We start from the raw sequence: 19,919 nt of genomic DNA, 5'->3' as shown, positions 1-19,919 counted from the left end.
CTACAGACGAGACATTCCGACGGGAGCAGAGCAAGAGGAAAGACGTCCATAATTAATTAACACGCGTTTTGGTCTCAATTGTATGGCAGAGACACTACCTGGAGATAAATGACCTCGCGGCGCAACTTTATCATTTTTCATAGAGCAGCAGCTGAATTATAAGAACAAGACAGACGGCAAACCAGGACGTCTCTAGTGGAAATATAATCTGAAAGCTCCATTTGCCTTTCCCTCCGTTCAACAGCGTACAGACACGCACTACCCAACGGACTTGAGTGCTGCGATTCCTCTCGGACTGCTGGGCCACTGCTATAACTGAAGGCTTCTGCCAAGCCTTCTGTGGGACCGTTGCATATTGCATTTTTGTATAACCCGGCGTGAACGGAAAGATCCAATCATTACACTTAAAAGGGACAAAAGAGGTGGGTGTGCACCAGTCTAATGTTTAATATTCCGAACTTTCCAACAGTGCCGACGTTACTTTAACTCGAATGCAGCCCATGTGATGCGAATTTAACAGCTCATATGAAAGCTACACATTTGTTGCTGGTTGGCAGCATTTCAGGACTGTACAAGATAATGAGCGCGCGATTATGTGAACTGAACTCCCTCGTTTCTACTTTGTTAAAATGTAGCATGACAAAATGCAACATCAGAGTAAAATGTACACTGGCTAGAGCACCGCTACACAAGTAACTACCACCGACATCTTAAATGTATCACTAGGATTAGCTTCCTTAGATAAGATTGTTGCTAACGTGACTGTTAAGGATTGTGATGTGATTTTTTGCACATTTCATGTCTTGTTTCGCCTTGCCTATCATTATATAATGGGATCTGTTGAGATCGGTTGTATTTCCCTGGCTGCTTCCAACTCGATGCCTAAATTGTCTGCCCATGTAATTACTTGACTTAGACCATTTAAGTTAAAAGCTCCCCCCACCCCTCCTCAAATCCCCTCTACCCAACTCGGAATGAAACTTGAGGACGGTCCGATCTTATTTATCTCAGGAGTCACTTTCGGGGCGGACTTTTTGATTCATCTCTTCTTAGATTTAATCAGCACTGAGGTATTGCTTCTCCCTAAGAGCCTTCCCTAATGGGGTTACTGAATGCTTCTCTCAGTGCAATGCTTTTCTCCCCCTCCTCTCCTCTCTCCTCTAATTACCTTTCAACAAAGATTTGGCTTAGCTCGCCATGAAGACTGCCTGCCCTACGAAATTGGAAAAAGATTAAAAATTAACATATATTAGTTGAAGACTGAAACAGAAATACGTGCATTGCATACAAATAACAACAGTATGACAGATGATGGTGAGAGAGGGGGATTAGACATAGAATGTTACAATGTTGAAATCATTGAGGACGTGTCGGTGGAAGTTGTTACATTAGTGACCTGCAAACCATGTAGTCTACGTTGTTGACTGAACGTAACCAAATTACATTGCTTCGGACAATCATGCATGTGATCGAGCTGTACGTGTTTGTCTGGGCCTGGATGTTTTCAAACGGGGGGTTTTCGTATTGCGCGACTAGAGGACCGCTTTAGTGTGCGCGTGCTTTTCTATCCATATGACTTTCATGGCTTTTCAATTACCAGCAATAACAAGTAGACTATATACGGCCTCAGCACCCATCAAGTGAAAACAGAACTGATAGTTAGGTGTATTGCGCTATTTAAAAATAATTTAGACAGCTCAACAAAAGACTATGCTTCTTAAATTCTTCAACCGGCTGCGTGTTATCAGGATGGGGGTGTTCATCACCGAGAAAGCCAGGAGCCGACCTTAGCAATGAGATGAGAGATGAAGGACAGATTCGAGCGCCCAATGATGTTTAAACCGCCAACACCAAACGAGTTGGGCTAAATCGCTGTCAACTCAAGTCATTTTCTTCTCTCACTTCATCCCAAAATTACTACACATAATCAAAGGCTTGGTCGTGGAGTTTGCCCAGACGTCTGACAGCAAGGTTTAATGTAAGGTTGATCAGAGGGCAGTTCGATACTATACTACTATACTATGATATACTAAAGCAGTTTGATACTATCTTGATCTCTGATCTGCAGCCTGACAGAATTAGACAAGTTTGAAGCTTCCACGACTTTTGAATGTGGTGTCAGTGGGTAACAATTTGAACCGTCATGAACCAGACTCTTCAAAATGTAAAAAAAAAAAAAAAAAAAAAATGTGGAAATGAGGCAACAGGCTCTAAGGGCTTATCCAGTTTGACTTGCGCTGCATGTTTGAGCTTAGCTTTCAGAAAGAGTGAGGGCATGAACCTTAGCACAAAACAGACAAACAATCTACACACAACTAAGCAAAGGGTGCCTTTCTCATTGTTTCTGTAGACTACACATAGTCAATACATGCGCTACTCTGCTTTTGATCTCCTGCCCTCACAGGCTTGAGGACATTGGAGGTGACAGGCAGGTTTCACAGAGGCCCTGCTAAATGTTTTAATTCACCGACTGTTTGAATAATTGAGGCCTCCCCGGGACCTGATTAGCGCCGTGGCCTAATCACAATAAACGTCAGCTCTGTGGAAACTAATACAGCAGCCAGGGATCTTCACAGGATGTGTGATGGCCTCTCACAAACACAAGAGACTGTTGCTTGAACTTTTGTCAAATACCTGCCTGTGTACATATTCCCCTAACCACAGCTCTATTGTGTGTGTGTGTGTCTGCGCATGCTTGTTTGTTTAAAATTGTGTTGGTATGCATATACCCGTCTGTTTGTCCATATGGTTGCATCTGGTATGCATGGATGCATGTATAAATGTACTTTGTGTGTGTATTTGTGTGTGGCAGGCACAATGGTGAATCCCGGAGGAAGTGCCCAGCCACCGCCTGTGGGAGCAGGCTCCCTCTCGTGGAAGCGCTGTGCCGGCTGCGGAGGCAAGATCGCTGACCGCTTTCTGCTCTACGCCATGGACAGCTACTGGCACAGTCGCTGCCTCAAGTGCTCCTGCTGCCAGGCCCAGCTGGGCGAGATTGGCACTTCGTGCTACACCAAAAGCGGCATGATCCTCTGCAGAAACGACTACATCAGGTGTGTGTACGTTTGTTTGTGTGTGTGTGTAGGGGGGGTGTTCTGTCTCTGTGGTTGATTCAGTTCTATAGACTGGCACCTTGTGCCACAACAAGAGTGAAATAGTCCTCTGCAGAAATGACTACTGCAGGTGTGTGTGTCTGAGAGGGCAAATGCGCTTGATAGGATGTTTGTTTTGATTCTCTTAGACACACTGCGCAAACCTTGCTGCAATATCTGTGAAGATTTGCTCATACCTGGGCATTGACAACTGGCATTAGCTAATTCTTTGGTAATGACAGTGTAGTGATCTGATATGAAGGAGTTGCTGTGCTGGGTCTGCATTGGAAAAATCTGGTGTCTGAGTGTGTGATTGTTGTGACGGCTGTTTTTGACACAAGGAATGAGGAATATGCAGGGGGGAAAAGTTATGGGAGGTTTAATGACCTTATTTTGGGTTTGGAATGCACTTTTAATGGAGAGTGCGCATGTTAAAACTCCATTGCCATTGACATGTCTTTTAAAAAGGGAACAGCAAGAAGCTGCTCCTCTCATAAAGAAAAAGAGAAAAGAGTTAAAACTGTCGACATGTTTACAGCCCGGGAAGGCTGAACATCTGCGATTTTGCTTCTCTTTGCTTTTTTTCATCTCTGTATTTAGTTATTTTGTATTATAAAGTGAAAAGACTAGCCTTCATTCTTTTGTTTATTTTACAAGACGATAGAAACTTCTATGGTGTCGGGCAGCACTGACCTTCAGCTCAGGTGGAATTTAAAAGGGCTTGCTCACCCCGTCCGCCATATTTTGTGTATCTGAAAGAAACAATTTAATTAGCAAAAAGGACCCTTTTAAATATTTATGTAAGTGCGTCTGACACTTAAGCAGAGCCTGGTGACGGCTCTCTCATTCAGCTAATGTGGCATAGCTTCTCCTGACTGCCTGACTGCTCGCTCGACTGCTTTACCCCCGAGAAGGACACTCGCGAAGGGGAGCGCCAGGCTGAGGGGGTATTTGGTGACAGTTGCTAACTCTCTGGGATGTTTTTAAAAAACTTTGTTCAGTTGTTCATTAGTTTTATTGAGGGAGATATGGGCCTTCTAAAAGATAATCACACTACAGTTTATTTATTTAATTTTTTTTTTATTACGGAGAACAGTAACTAATAGCATAGCATAATTTGTGATGATTTGAGTCTTGACTTTGGTATTTGCTTAAGAAGTCAAAGTGTTGTTATTTCATGTCAGAAGCAGCGACACAGATATTTTAAGATACCTTGGCAGTCCATTGCCAGCATGCCAACAGTGTAGAGCATGCGTGAGCAGCAGTGTGAACTGAACTTTCCTCGTCATCGAGGAATGACCTCTTTGGCAGGAGCAGGCTCCTGAACGGTTGCCCAAAGCTCAGACGGATGGGTGTCAATAGGCCGAGAGAGGAAGGGATGGAGGGAAGGACAGAGAGAAAGAGAGGTGTCTGGAAAAGTCCAAACTTTTAAGAGCGCCTTCACCCTTTCCACTTTTTGCCTATCTGCACTGGATCAAGTCAAAGGGACACCTCACTCGTAATGGGGCCTGCAACCTAATTAAAATGAGGGTTAGAGAGAAAAGAGTGAGAGAGAGAGGGAAGGAGAAAGAGAGAGAGAGAAGGAGAAAGAGAGAGAGAGAGACAGAGAGAGAGTGCATACACCTTTCCACTTGTAATGAGTGTGCTTTGCTGGAAGAATGGAACTAAAACACAGCTCAGCACAAGCCTGTGATCTGTATAAGAGATAAGAGAAACACACACACACACACACACACACACACACACACACACACACAAAGGAAAACATCTGACAGTGAGTCCACACAATTAAAAGCTTTAATTAGAGTCCCCCTCCATTTTCTTTTAGCCCTGATGGGTTTTATCTAATGAGATCTGGTCCCTGGCTCCACTCTGCTCCCAATGACGTGTCCGAAATGAATGAGAGCCACATTGCAAACAAAACATTTAATTAACCAAATTGGCTTTTGAGACAGAGTGGAAGGGAGGGAGGGAGAGATAGGGAGAGAGAGAGAGAGAGAGTGAGATGGAGAGTACGAAGGATGATGAGAGAGAGCGCGAGAGAGAGAGAGAGAGAGAGAGAGAGAGAGAGAGAGAGAGGATTATTGCAAAGGCCAGATGCCTCCAAGGCTTTAAAGGAGCCACTCTTATTTTTGTAATGGATTATTAAATTGCCCTCCCTGTGTAAATAATGGTGTTATATCTCCATGCTGTCATGAATGCAGCCAATGTTGTTTTTTTGTCTGTTGAAAAGAGAAAAAAAGCAAAAGGAGGATGTGGAGGGTGGTCTAAAAAAAAGGTAGAGGGATTGATTTGGACATATGAGTGAAGATGCATCGCATTACTCCTAATGGGAGATGCTGCAGATGACCTGGAATGATAGCCATCACATATCAATCACGCACAGGGCCACTGCTTTCACTCTGTGGGTTTGTGTTTGTGTGTGTGTGTGTGTGTGTGTGTGTGTGCTCTGTGTGTGCGCGTGTGTGTGTGTGTGCAAGCAAAGCAAAGCAAAGCAAAGCAGAGGAGAGGCCCAGCCCACTGCGAGCCTGTAGATGATACAGATTTGGTGAGCTTTAGCCTTAAAGTGAGGGGGGTTGGAGCTGAAGCTATGATTGCTTTGGATCATTTTGTGTATATGCCAGAGGTGGTATTATATGTGTGGGGTTACTGTAATAGAGTGAAAGAGAGCGAGAGCGTGAGTGTAGAGGAGAGAGGGAGACAGAGAGAGGAGAAACAATTTAGGTAGCTGGCAATCATGTAGCTTGGAGATTTAGGAGAAAAATGCTGTCCTTTTAATTGAATAGGCCTTGGTAATTAAATGGCACTTTTCCAATAGAGTGTGCTAGGTAAATCTAATAGTTGGGTTATTTAATATCACTTTGAAGCCTGCCCACTCAAAGACTGTGACAGCATGGGAGCATGTGAACTATTAAGGCCAGGGAAGGACGGGAGGGGGAGAATAAAATTGGGATCGCCGAAATTAATTAAATCGTATGCAATTTAGGAGAAACGTTTATCTTGATTTGTCATAACAGAATTAATTCAAGGCCCTCAGTACACTCGGGGTCCAGATCTGTTACTCTGAATTAACCAAGTGTAATTTGGCTGTTTTTTCCAGCCCTTAACCCCTCCTGTTCACACCCCCTCTTTCTCTCCTCCTGCTCTCTTCTCCCCTCTCTCCATCTCTCTTTCCCCCTCTCTCTCTCTCGCTCCCTCTCTCTCTCCCCAGCCCTAATGCTGCCTTGCCATTATGCAAAGCCCTTAGTTAAGTATCAATATGGCCTAGTGCTTTTAAGGTGCTTTGGCTGCTGATGCAGAAAGGCATTTTTTAATGGACTGTGTCGCAGGAATCATTGTTGTACCACTCTGCTCCCCTCCAACACACACCACCCTGCGCTGAGAGGTCCCGTCGGACAGGAGGGCCAATGCCAGATGGCCGTGCAGGATGTTGCTCCGTGTTGCACTTTGTTGCATTCCTCCTTGCTGTTATTACCACAGACAAGCAGCAGAGACTTTGCTTACATTGCTTCAGACTTTGTATGAGCTGACAAGAAGAAGTGTCTCCTCTGCCTCCCCGCCACTGAAACGAAACAAGTAGTTGTTAGTCAACGGAACAATCCTTTGACATGGCCGGCCTTCAGAAAGGGTGTAAAACAACAAGAGCAACAACAACAAAACAAGTGGCGACCCCTTTGAAATCACCTGATTTGAAATGGGGCCAGAAAGGCAATCTGCAAATCCATTTTCCTCATTGCACTGAAAGTTCCTTGGCCTGAATGACATCAAACACACACACACACACACACACACACACACACACACACACACACACACACACACACCGATCTCAGCAGCTCTCCCCAGCACTGGGCTCAGTGGAGGAGGGGTATTTTTTAAGACCTAACCCAGAGAGACTGATAGGAACCTGAGTGAGTGCCCTGGAGCCTGATGGCCTTTAAATCAAACACTATCAGCAGAAGCCATCCCCTGGTCAAGTCATTAACCTGCCATGTTTAGAATTCCCCAGATAAAATAAAATGGTTACTAACTAAGCTAATCTCCAGAGTCCTTTTGGTTAGCATAGTTTGTTTATTTATGTAAGAATACTGTGAAAGCCGTGACTAAAGTGCAAAACTGTGTTGGTGAGTTTCTAGATGAAATGCAGAATGTTCTCTTCTAAATTAGGGGGTGTTTGTGCTGAGGTACTGAGGTCTCTCTGCCTCCTGTAAGGGAAGCGCTGGCTGGGTCTCATCTGAGGGTGCCGCCGCCTACTTTTCCTATTTGCGCCCGGCCAGTTGGCAGCTCTGTGCGCCAAAAAAACGCCACTCGGCGTGGCGGCGTCATCTCTGTGAGGTGTTGGCTTGACGTTTGCCACCTCATCTGGCACTGCAGCCGGAGCAGTGGAATAGCACGGCTGTCGTCTGGGCCTCCAACTAATTACTTTTGAAATTGAGTTTTGATTGAGCTTTTCCAATCGATTGCCACGGCGACGCTTGTCTCCGGCTCCCTGTAAAGAGTTTTTTTTTAAATGGGATGCTGTCACAGCTCCCCCCTCAACTCTGCCTTCTTAAAATTTGAGTATGTTTAGAGAACGATTAGAGAATGTTTTTTCTTTAAGGTGGTTGTGTTTAACACTATGGGTCCAGCTAAGATAACACAGGCATTTTGGGTCCCTTAGATGGTTGTGTCCTCATCATATGTCTCAGTTCATGGTCTAATGAAAGTGAAGGAGAGCGAGCTAAATCACAGAATGCAAATGATGTTGGGGGGGGGGGGAGGAAAAGAGAAACAATTATTACAAAAACAGCATGAAACCTGTGTTGAATTTTGAGGTCAGTGTTGTACATAATTAACCTTCATTTCTGTGGCATTTGTTATTTCATTCTTTTTTTGCCCTCCCTCTCTCTCTCTCTCCCTCAAATTGCTCATTAGCCTAAGGAGCCAAATGTCTTCATGTGCAGGCACACTCACACCAGCCTCGCTAGTTATTCCCCATATCTCTCCTTTTTCCCTCTCTCTCTCTCTCCCTCTCTCTCTCTCCCTCTCCCTCTCTCCCTCTCCCTCCCCCTCCTTCCTGAGCATGTCAGATGCTGTGGTCTTATTTGATTGCATAGGAAAAGTGCAGTGATAGAGCAAACACCCGGTGAGATATGATGACAAATGGGCCCAGATCCCAGTAAATTACTTTCTGCTCAAATCGAAATTTCATTCAGTTTGTTGCTTGGGCGAGATGAAGTAATCTAAATTGTGGACTCCGAAGGTAGATAGAAGGGAAGCCGGAGCAAGCTTTTCATTATCAAGTGGCACCATGAGGAGGAGGAGGAGGGGGAGAGAGGGAGAAGGTTAGGGACGAAAGAGATGAGCAGAAGCAAATCTAAAGTGTTGACACCAAGATTGAAAAGGTTAACCCCATGCACATTATATATCAGCAGTGGGGAGCTGGAGACTTCTATTGGAAACACGGGCCTGACAGAGCGTTCGCCAGAGCCCTAATGGCAAAAGCCCTGGCGTCTCCGCCTAGATGTACAATCAAATCCCCTTACCTGCTGATTGCTTATGTTACCTGGTTATTATTAGGTAGCAAAAAAAAATGCGAGAGGGTCCGTTTCAAAGGTAGTACATGGTTCCACTGTGGACCAACTCCAGGGGCACTGGATGGTGGATGTTCGGGTGGGGGGTTTCCTGGTATTATTGTAATTTTGAATTCCCTCCTATTAGAAATGGCATTGAGATGGGTGGGTGTTTTCTGTTATTGTTAAAAAAAAAGTGCACATGCATTTACCTGCTGGTGTGCGTCATCAGTTACCACGGGCTGAGGGCTGAGCTGTTTTCTTTGAGCAAGGCCAGCCTTTCTGAGGGCTTTGAGCCCATACAAACACAAATGCACAGCCTGCTACTTATGCATGTTTGCTCATCTGATTTAGTCATTTTGTAATATACATTTTCCAAGGACATACCACTGCTGTGGAAAAAAAATAATTTTCATCCACAAACTCACTGTCTTGCTGTATAGTCTTATTATGTATGTGTATTTCATATAGATTTTGTATACACACTCAGACAAGCATTTGTGGCCGGTCCTTAACCTTTGTGTGTTTCTGTTGATGTGTTTGCAGGTTATTCGGGAACAGTGGGGCGTGCAGTGCGTGCGGACAGTCCATCCCAGCGAGTGAGCTGGTCATGCGGGCACAGGGCAACGTGTACCACCTCAAGGTGAGTCAGCCTCGGACGATCCTCAGATATTAAAGTATATAAGGTGAAACAAAACAGAGCAAGCGTAGTATTATGCGATGCGGAAAACACAGACGGAATCACGGAATTCTGATGGAAATGATTGAAGAGAAATACCTTTTATAGCGTTACAGGGAGAATTTTTGCCTGCACAAGTGGCACAGGCACGTCAAAGTTGTTGTCAGAGATGGCTAGCCAAAGTTAATGAAACAACAACTTAGTAAATCTCTCCTATGGTTTTTAAATACAGAGTTTTTCACATTGACTGGTCATTGGGACAGCATCTGAATATTCGTAGAACCATAATACTTACAATGTAAATGTAGACTTTCATAAAACAAGAGGTTTACTGAGTTTTGCAATTCTAAGGTAACTATTAATAATGAGTCAGTGTTATACTAGCATTGCTACCCTACACTTACTCCTTACTCTATTACGACATAGGTCTATCACCTAGACAGATATAAAATGTGTGTTAAAGCACCTGTCCTGAGTTCATTTTTGATTGGACGTGTGATTTAATGATAATCAAATTGATAAAACACGTCTTCTGACAAAAAATAAAACAGCTGAGCAGCACAGTGGCAACAGAGAAAGCAAAGCATAGCGTAATCTACAGCATTACAGCAAAGACCTCAATTAGAAACTAGCACAGCACATGCAGAACTGCACATCATAACTGACAATTAGATGAGGCACAGAAACACCGAACAAAGCAACAACAGCAACAAACCAAAAACACAACACAACTAGGCCTTTACAAGTGAAAAGAGAATAAGAGAAAAATCAAAATGGAAATCAAGGAAGACGAAAGGAAATGAACATTTAATTTAAATCCTGTTATTAATCCCTCGTCTGGGGATTTGTCTGTTATAAAGTTAAGAGCCTGGAAACAGCTTATGTAGATCAATTCACATGTAAATAGAGTTCATCTGCTGTAATAATTGCATTATTACTAATGTATTAGTCACTGAGTATCTGGGCTGGCCAATGATTCACTAGAATGAATGCCCTTGAGTATTTTTGTGAAAACTCCTCCAGATACCCAGGAAGACATTTGTTGCATGTGTGTTTTTTTTTTGGAATCGACTCAACTTAATCAACATTGACATGTTACCACAACATGTCCAGCTGGTTGATACTAACGTTGGTCGTGACATTTCATGACTCACCATACCTTACTCAACACTGCAGCAAAAACAAGCTCTGTTTTGGCATATATTCGCGTATGGATTTTTGACAACTAAATTCACGCACAAAATCTAACAGTTCACTTTTCAGAGTATTTCCATTGTCATATAACAGCATTGTATGGACATTGTTTATAACGCAATAGAGCAAAACTGACAGCAAGACAACAAACTTTAACTTCTCCTATACATCCACATAGCAGGAAGTCAACCATCACTCAAATAAATCCAAGTTGGCATTGAGAATACAAAATCAACTTTTTGGCACAACCTTAAGATGCAGGCAGGTTCAGCAGCAAAGCCATTATAAATACACTGAATATTGTCTTCTCCTTCCTTATTGAGTTGCAGCCATGGAGCTATTTAGCTTACACCAATAAGTTAATCATTTAGTATATTAAAAGCAAAATGGTTGACTATAAAGCAATTCCAGTCACCTCAAAGGTTTTATTAATTTTGTCATGTGGTGTGGATAAAGGAATTAATAAAAGGATTATGGTGACTTTATTTCATCTCCATTGCGTCTGAGGGTGTTTTACAGTATACTCAGTATGGTTGCATACGTGACGTGTGAAGTCTGCCAACCGACTCTGGACCTAAGTGATGTTAAGAAGGCAGTGAAGGGCATTGTGGCTAACAGACTTGTGTTCTCTCTCCCCTGTGCAGTGTTTCACGTGTTCTACCTGCCGGAATCGGCTCGTCCCCGGAGACCGGTTCCACTACATAAACGGCAGCCTGTTCTGCGAACACGACAGACCCACAGCACTCATCAACGGCCACTTGAGTTCACTGCAGACGAATCCACTACTGCCAGACCAGAAGGTAATCAGCCCCTCTCTAGTCCAACTGCCTTCTCATCCTCCTCTTCGTATCTGTGTCTCTCTCTTTCTCTTTCTCTCTCTCTCTCTCTCTCTCTCTCTCGATTTCCTGCTGCCTCTCTAGTGCTGTCTCTGGTATTCAGGTTTCTCGCAGTGGGTTCACTCTCTGTCTGTCCCACTCTGTCTCTCCTCCAACTCTCTGTTACCTCCTCCTCCACCTCCTCGGAAATGATCATGCCATCTAATTAGGCACAGTCGCGACTGTGTGTGTTGTGAATTTTTGAGTGTTCTTTTGTTTTGTTTTTTTGTCAAGCTTTTTTGTCAGCCCATGTAGCCATGAATATTAACATGAAAACATCAGTTAGTAGCTAAAATGAATAATTAATTATGTAATCAAATGAAAAAAATAGATAGTGTGAGTGGCGATGTCCAGTCAGGGTTGCATGTTTGTGAGGCTAAGCGAGTGTGAGCGTCGTAGCGTGCGGCCAGGGCAGGAGCAGCTCTCTCCTTCTCTCTCTATTTGTACCTGTCCAGCCCCATCAGTCCTGCTTAACAAAGCCTCAGGCCACAGCCCGGAAGTGCCGAGCCACTCGGAGCTCTGTCACCCAGAGAGCTAATTTGTATCAATTAATGTCAACCTCCTTAAAAATGAGAGGCCTGCTAACACAAGCCCAGGCATGGGCAGGAGACAGGACCGGAAAACAGGGCTGTGTGTGTGTTTGTGTGTGTGTGTGTGTGTCTGGTGGTCTGTATGCATGCATAAGGGTATCTGTGTGTGTGCCTATGTTTACAAGCATGGGTTTGCAAAGGTTATATATCTAAATCTATATATGTGTGTGCGTGTGTGTGTGTGTGTGTGTGTGTGGTGTGTGTGTGGTGTGTGTGTGTGTGTGTGTGTGTGTGTGTGTGTGTGTGTGTGTGTGTGTGTGTGTGTGTGTGTGTGTGTGTGTGTGTGTGTGTGTGTGTGTGTGTGTGTGTGTGTGTGTGTGTGTGTGTGTTTGTCTGTGTCAGGAGAAAAGAAAAAAAAGTTCACCATAACTCGTTCTGATTGTGTATTGATGACATTGACTCATTTGCTCCATAGGGCAATAACCCTCTGCAAATATATATTAAACCGTATTGACCAAAGATGAATTTTAATTTTGAGTGGCCCATGGATTTTTCCATCGCTCCTGTTGTTAGGACCTCTCCGACGTTAGGCAGTCGGCCCGTTGCCCTGCGCCGGCGAAAGCTGTTTTGCCACTCATCCAGCCAAAAGGGGGGGGGGGGGGGGGGGAATCACATTTATTTCATGAAGCATTTTAGAATAACAAGACGGATGCTTAAATGTCTGGCCTCGTGAATGCCTGAGAACGCACTTGATCAGAGCTGTTTTTAATGAGCTTTAGGCTACTTTACACGTCATTCTAAGCTTGTCATATGCCACGTAGTCTCAACACGGTGGCCGATTTTACCCCATGCCCTAGCTTTGGCCGTTCTTTCGCCATGTCTCTCCGCTACAGAGTAGCGCTGACCTTACTGCCCTGCTTCTGGAGCAGAACAGGGGCAGCTCTGAGGAGGAGATGACAGTGCTGGCGATGCAGAAGCCTGTATGTGTAGCTCAGGGTGGAATGTCGGTAGTGGCAGATGGATTGTTTAGTCTGCTAACTAGGCTATCGGATCGCCCAGGGGCCTAAGAACGAGGCCTCGCAGCACGTCCGCCCCAAGCGAAGGAAGGAGTGTGAGCGAATGATGGAAGTGTCTGGATAACTCCGAGGGCTGACGGAGAAAGGCGAGACGCCCGTGTGTGTGTGTGTTTCACCTTGAGTAGGTGATGCAGCAGTGGTGGAGGCAGGATGGAGGGGTGGGGGGCGGATTGTTGAAGGGGGGGTGTTGGTTGTGGTGAGAGTGGGATGCAAAGAGCTCCATTAAGCCCCCCCCCCCCTCCTCCCCTCTATTCCCCCCTCAAAGCCATCAGAGGGCCTTTTAAGGCCTTGTCACTTTAACAAATCAGCGCTAAGAGCACCTCGCGTTTCAAATTGAAAGCCTTTTGCATTATCTAGCTTAATTTTAAATGTCTGGTTAAGCCCTGCTCTCTCTCTCTCTTCTCTCTCTTACTGTCTCTCTCTCTCTCTCTCTTGTTCCCTCTTTCCCCTCACTCCGTCGACTCTCTCACACCGCGTATGCCGCGGTAAATATGAGGCCTCATTGTTTATTTATGTGCCGACATCAATTGGAGTGAAAACAGCTGAATTATTAATGCTAAAATGCAATCTGAATATTGGCCCACGCTGCCTTAATTATAGTGAGGAAAGAATTCTTAAATACGCACAGACGCCTCCCTCCTTCACACCCAAATAAAAATAAATAAATAATTCTGGGGAGGGGGGCTGCTACATCCTTCTTACACTGCGACCCAAGCCAGCTGGGAACCAGTGAGGGAGTTTTATTAAATGTGATCTCGGAAAAAATCTGTTTATTTCCTTTATTTGTTTATTTACTCTTGTTGTTTTCTCCTGGGCCGCTGGGTCTGTGCTGGTTGTTTGTGCTGCTCTGGTGTGCGGCGGCTTTTGGTTCTGCTCTTGAGCTGATTCAGGCGGGACATGAGTTGATCAGAACTGCCCTCCGGTTGGTTGTCAGGGTTAGAGAGTTGAGGCAGCGAAGTAACAGTGAACCATAACGCAAGGAGGAAGGGAGAGGAGAGGAGGGGAGAGCAGAGGAGGAGAGAGCAGAGGAGGAGAGAGCAGAGGAGGAGAGAGGCGATCTTAGACTAGAGCAGCAGGGTGAGGAAGGATGAAACGATGTAAGTCGAGGACAGCGGAGACAAGCAAGGAAATGAAAGGACTGTAGGGAAGAAGGGGCAGCACACACACGTGCAAACACACACACACATACACACACACACATAAACACTCACACTTACACACTTCAACCGGATATGAAGGCTGGAGTCCATCAGCCCTTCCACTCTCTCTTCTCTCCCCCCCCCCCCCCCCTCCCCCCTTCTCTTATGTGCCATTTTACGGTGACATAATTGGTGTTGTCCGTGTCTGTGGCTCAGGACATTTGATGCTCATTTATTAAGAGGGGCTTCCTGGCTCCTTGGCCTCTAATCTCTTTGTTCAGGACAGACAAATTACCTTTCTCATGCCAAGCCTCCACCCAGGGGAACCTTCCCAGTCTCCGTCATTTTAATTAGCCCCCTGAAAGTGTGTGTGTCTGTGAAAGTGTGTGTGGAGGTGGAAGGAGGGAGGGAGGGAGGGAGGGGAGAGAGGAAGGAGATGGAGGGGGTTTGCAATTACTAATAGACTGCAAACCCGCTTAGTAATTTGAGGAAAGGAGGGAAAAGTAAATTGCCCCCTAGAATCTTAAAAACAAAAGAAAGAAAATGGAGAGTGAGGGAGAGAAAGGGGGAAGAGAAGAAGGGGGTTGAGGAGAAAAAAAAGGAAAAGTCGTTCTCACTGCTTGTGAAAACATAGCACAATGGGCCAGAGAAGAGCATAATTGTATTCCCTTTTCCCTCTATTTCTCTCTCGCTCTCTCTCCCTCAGTCTCTTTCTCTTTCTCTAAGCATTTTTCTGCTTCACGGAAACGCAACACCCTGGGGGTTGTGTTTTGAGCGTTGTTAAAATTACACGAAACAGACAGAGAGACAGAGACAGGAGGACTTAACACGCCGCGCTTTAGAGTTAACGTGCAGGAAATAGAGCGGCAGATGGCTCCTGAAGCCTGGCTGATCAATAAATGTAACGTGAGGGAGGGAGGCTGCTCGGGGCGGCCTGGCAGGGGTGCGATAGTGTTTCGCGGCTCTGAGATGGCATGGCGGAGGTGGCCACGTTCAACGCCCCCGCCTCATTAGCGACGGAGCAGCAGCGTTAGCAGCCAGGCAGGCAGGGCTGCAGTGGAGCGTCTGCGGACGCACGTGTCAAGGTGCAGTAAGCGAAGCGTCCTGTCAGTGCTGTGGGGTAGCAGTTTCCTGTTTGTGCTCTGAGGTGGTGTGTAGATGAAAGCTGACGTGATCGTTTTTGCTACAGTGGTCTACTGTGTGTGTTCCACTTCCAGTCACTTGTTGGACAGAACTTTTTTTGAATTGACTGTGGTGAATTGCTTGAATTGTTTTAATGTTATGATTGACACCACTGACATCTTTTTTTTAATCTTTTCCCCTCTGTCCCTCTCCCAGGTTTGTTAGAAGGAGGCTTGCAGCAGGAAGCAGGACGTGTGCCTTCATTTCAGCCCTTGCTCACCCTCGTGCTCAAGACGTCTCGGAACCCCCGCCCGTCCAACCGGCCGGCGGCTGTCCATCCATGCTATCCCCCGACCCCATGCGATCATTTGCTGCTCCCCCTGCCCTGTGTCTCTGGTGTACCCCTCGTCCCCTCAAATCTCTCTCACCCCAGAAGCACCCTGACCTGGGCCCACGAAGCTCCACTGCTTCAGCAGCGACCCAAACACAACAGTAGACCCGCCACAGCTTCCCAAGTCAACTACCCCTGAAACCAACCACTTGGTGAAGTCCGGCAGTGCACCCCCCCCCCCCCCCCCCCCAATCGCAAGTGGACCCCTTCCCACACACACACATGAAGCCCTGTGCAAATGTGCACTGGAGAGTACTCTCTGAGGACTCCATTAACCTGGACTCAAAAGAGAGCGCTCAGAGCCAGAGGAACTCGACACAAGGAGAGAGAGAGAGAAAAGCAAGGGATGGATGGAGATCCAGACTGAGATGAAAACGGGACATCTCTGGTTCAGTAGGAGAGAGGGAAAACGGAAAAGAAGAGTGAGGAAAGAAACAGAAAAGAGAAGCTAATCACTTACAGCAAATGTTTTCCTCTTTTTGTTCCCCAGCAAATCTGCAATCGCTTGTTTGGTTCGTTTTTGAAAATTGTTGGGGGTGGGGCAACCTGACTCATTCTGTACCATATTCCTTTCCTTTTAATCATTTCATTTTTCTAATCTATCCTCCTTTTTCTTTCATGACATGGTATCCCCTCTTTCTATATTTTAAGTGTTGTAAAAGGGAATGTGTTTCATTTTGGGTGATATAAAATGAAAAAAAAATCAAGACTGGGTTTAACAAAAAGTATCTGTGGCTTTTCTTTTGTGCAAAATCGAATCACGAACAGTCGAACACTCTTGGTGTATTTGTAAAAAAAAAAAAAAGAAAAAAAAAAACTACCATGTATGTATGCATGTAAATGTTTTTTGTCCCAATGTGGCTACAGTACATTCTGCTCCCAATACACACAACTTAGCCGTACCCCTCCCCCTTCCGATCCTGAAACCACTTCAAACATGACAGACAGACAGACAGACAGACAAACATGCAGACATACAGACATGAAGATCATAGTTGGTAAAGTAGACATTTTCACCAACGTATAATGCTGAATGAGAGAGAAATCTATTTGTGATATTTTCAGAGACGTTTGCTCCAGTATGGTGTATTTAATTAATAAAAATTAAGATACAAAAGGAACTGTTGTCCCCACTTGCTTGATGCCAACGTCATTGTTTGTGTGTGTGTGTGTGTGTGTGTATGTGTGTTAGACAAAAATTGAATATGAAGTCCTCCATTTGGCTGTCACCCAACAGAGAGGAATTATGACAAGTTTACTTGAACTTGACCCGCTCAGCTTGACAGGGCTCTGCGCCTTTGACATTAAACTCATGCGGCGGGCACAGCGCCAGTCCCGTCAAACGTCCTTCCTTTTCACTTTTAATTGCCTCCATCGATTCCTGTACTCTTTGGTGCTCAGTCGAGGCACCGCACATCTTAGATTACCTGTCTGGAAAGCACTTTGCAACAAAGACGCAGATCTTCTCCCTCACTTCTCTTAGCCACACACACACACACATGCATGCACCGTGTACCCCATGTTGCCACTCACCCGGTGATGGTTTTGTGTTCAGGTGGAGTGTTATTAATGTGTGTGTATACATATATATATACATACATATACATCTCATTAAATTCTGAAGAAGGCTTCACTTTTCACCTCGCCTTCCAACACTCACATACACATACATACAAAGGGGACATGTTTACACATATTCAGTGCTTATGAACGCAGATGCTGGGACCCCAAATGAAGCAGGATAAATATGCCTCCTTCCTCACCCTTGTTTCCCCTCGTTTGCAAATGTGCGGCTCCAATTCATCCAGCCTGGGCTTGTTACAGATGGGGAGAAAATGGTCCTTTGAAGATTCAATTACCTCTGAGAAGAAAAAGGTGGGTTGGCTCCCATTTTGCTATAAAGTGAATTGACTATTTGCCGAACAAATCACCATTTTAAAGCCATGGCTGGGCGTAATGGAGATGAAGAAGGCTCAGGCATTCTGGGAAATATTCGGTAAAGCCTCCTGTAACATCAGAGGCCTTAAGGTCAAACTCTGTTGGTATAGGTTTGATTTTGGTTTGTTTTCAGGTGTGGTTTTGTTTGTTTTTCTTCAGCAAAATTTTGAACAATGACCATCTGGTCTGTGTTTGTCAGAAGCCTTCCTCCATTTTCCATCATATGGAAATAGTTGGAGTGTGTGTCTGTGTGTGTTAGTGTGTGTGTGCAGGGGCAATACTGTGCGAAGGTTTTAATGGTTTACCCCATGCTATCATATGCTGTAAAAAATTAGGCTCGTTTTCCCCCATTTCTGTGCCGTTGTTAGGGATAACACTGGAATAATCCCCACAGAACAGGTGTGGGAGTAACCCTTCCCCTAAATTGCATCAGGAATTGAAATAAGCCTCACTATTAAATACAGATCTCTAAGCTAAGCGTTTCCCCAGAAACTTCCGGACCGTTTCCACACTTGTAAAAGCCACGTGGAATGTCTCCAGTTCAGAGATTGCAGAACATCGACAGGGGTTCTTCGGACAGAAACTGGCAACACGGCACATAACTCTCTGAGACCGGTTACACTCAACAATGAGATGAGCAGTGACCTGGCCCTTGTCAGACAGCTGCAAGTGGTCACAGTTGTTCCCTCTCTCTTTCTCTCTCTCTTTCGCTCTCTTTGTCTCTCTCACACACACACACAGACAGCCACGTTTTCCCTTGGTCATTAGAGCACTGTCTTCTGGAACAGCCTCTGCATCTCTTAGTGGGCTGCCAGTGAAATGTGTAATGGATACGAAGATGATCTTAAAAATACATTTATGAGCAACAGGTGAGGTTTGCTCCGAAACAGAGCAGCTGGTTCTGCCGTTAAACCTCGTGCCCTGCCGCCTCCATCCTCTGCCCCCCCCCCGCACTCAGAATAGCGAAGCAGCAGAAGTGATGAGTCCTCAGCTGCAAAACTGGCGCTCCAGCGTCGAGATGCCTCTCGCCCATCAGGAAATGGGCATTCAATCAGCCCCATCAGTTCCATCAAATAATCGAGAATTATGATCAGTGATGAAATGAATGTGCAAAAGAACTGATATTAGTAATGGCAGAGAGAGGCTTTGAAGCCTGTGTCGGCAGGCCGACATCAAATAAAGCGGACGTTATGAAACGCAGGGCCCAGCTGCTCTCTCTGCAATTAGCAGCCCGGCTCCGTGGACACATCTGGTTTGCCAATCAGCGTAAAAAGCTCTGTTCGTGACAGGGGCAGCCGTCCCCCAGCAATCTCATGATAATGTTGAAGTAATCATCACAGGGGTATTTCTAATCACCCGTGATTAAAGTGAGCGCTGTCGTACCTTTTGTCGAGAGTGCCCTTATTACGAACTTGTTGTCGTTGTGTTCCTACATGACACGTTTATGGTGTAAGCATATTATATGGCATATTATGTGGGATAGTACATTTTCCACCTCTCTGTTTCCGTCTTTCTCTCCCCCTCCCGTGCCATGTTTTCTTTTATCTTCCATGAAGCATAAAGAGGGGTGATAGTCTGCGCTAATCTGCTCCTATTAAACACCAATAGCCCATACCAGGGAGAGCCGCGAACGACTGATTTGTCAGTCGTCATTCTCCATGCTCATAATCCATATGCCAGGCCCCGTCTTTGATGTGCCACACAAAAGCTGAGCTGTAATGGATTTCAGCCACAACAATGGAGCTCACAGCAAAGCGACTCTCACTCTCAACAGCAGGCCTGTAGCTCAGGGATGGAAAACACTTTCCTACAGCCTTAGCTCACCCCTCCACCCCCCACCCCCTCTTCACCGCCACCCAATCCCCTGCCACAACCCCCAAACTACTCACTCTGAGAGTCATGTGTAGGGGCGGTACAATGTGGGTGGGTTTGTGGTCGTGGTTTGGGTTGGAAAAGGGGCTAATTTTGGGTCGTTGCTTTTCATTTCTGCCATTTGTTTTATTTTATGTTCTCCCCATAAAAAGCTCTTTTCAATAAGCTCGAAACGAGGCTAAGTCACTTAGCCACTTCCCCTCAGCCAAGGCTCAGTTTGGAGCCTTTAAGGGAAGGAGCTGCACCACTGTGGAAGGAGCTGAGCATGGGCCAAAGAGGAACTAGAGGGGAGAATTAAGGACCTAGACCATGAATTGAGCAAGAAGTCAACAAGGGGTGGAGACTGAGAGTTCGGAAGGAGAGGGGTATGACGTAGGTGGGTGTGTGGGGTGAGCAGGGGGAAGAGCGTTTCCCAACAGCTGTCCCAACAGAATGCCAGTGCAGGTTTGAGCCTGCTGC

At 45.5% G+C, this 19,919-nt stretch overlaps 1 protein-coding gene across 2 annotated transcripts; it reads left to right on the top strand.

The window, feature by feature from the left end:
• Positions 1–16,711, top strand: lmo4b (LIM domain only 4b). 2 transcript variants are annotated; one of them, XM_080860508.1, is made up of 5 exons: positions 1–422; positions 2,813–3,053; positions 9,191–9,287; positions 11,162–11,317; positions 15,476–16,711. In XM_080860508.1, the coding sequence occupies exons 2-5, from the start codon at positions 2,818–2,820 to the stop codon at positions 15,482–15,484; spliced, it is 498 nt and encodes a 165-aa protein (XP_080716634.1). In that variant the 5' UTR covers positions 1–422; positions 2,813–2,817; the 3' UTR covers positions 15,485–16,711. The 2 variants fall into 2 exon arrangements, with proteins under 2 accessions (XP_080716634.1, XP_080716633.1); XM_080860507.1 differs by having other exon boundaries at positions 2,813–3,059.
• The last annotated feature ends 3,208 nt before the right edge of the window (positions 16,712–19,919 follow it).

Source organism: Sprattus sprattus, assembly GCF_963457725.1.
Source record: "Sprattus sprattus genome assembly, chromosome: 2".
Classification (NCBI taxonomy): domain Eukaryota; kingdom Metazoa; phylum Chordata; class Actinopteri; order Clupeiformes; family Clupeidae; genus Sprattus; species Sprattus sprattus.
This window is presented reverse-complemented; position numbering and strand designations above follow the sequence as displayed.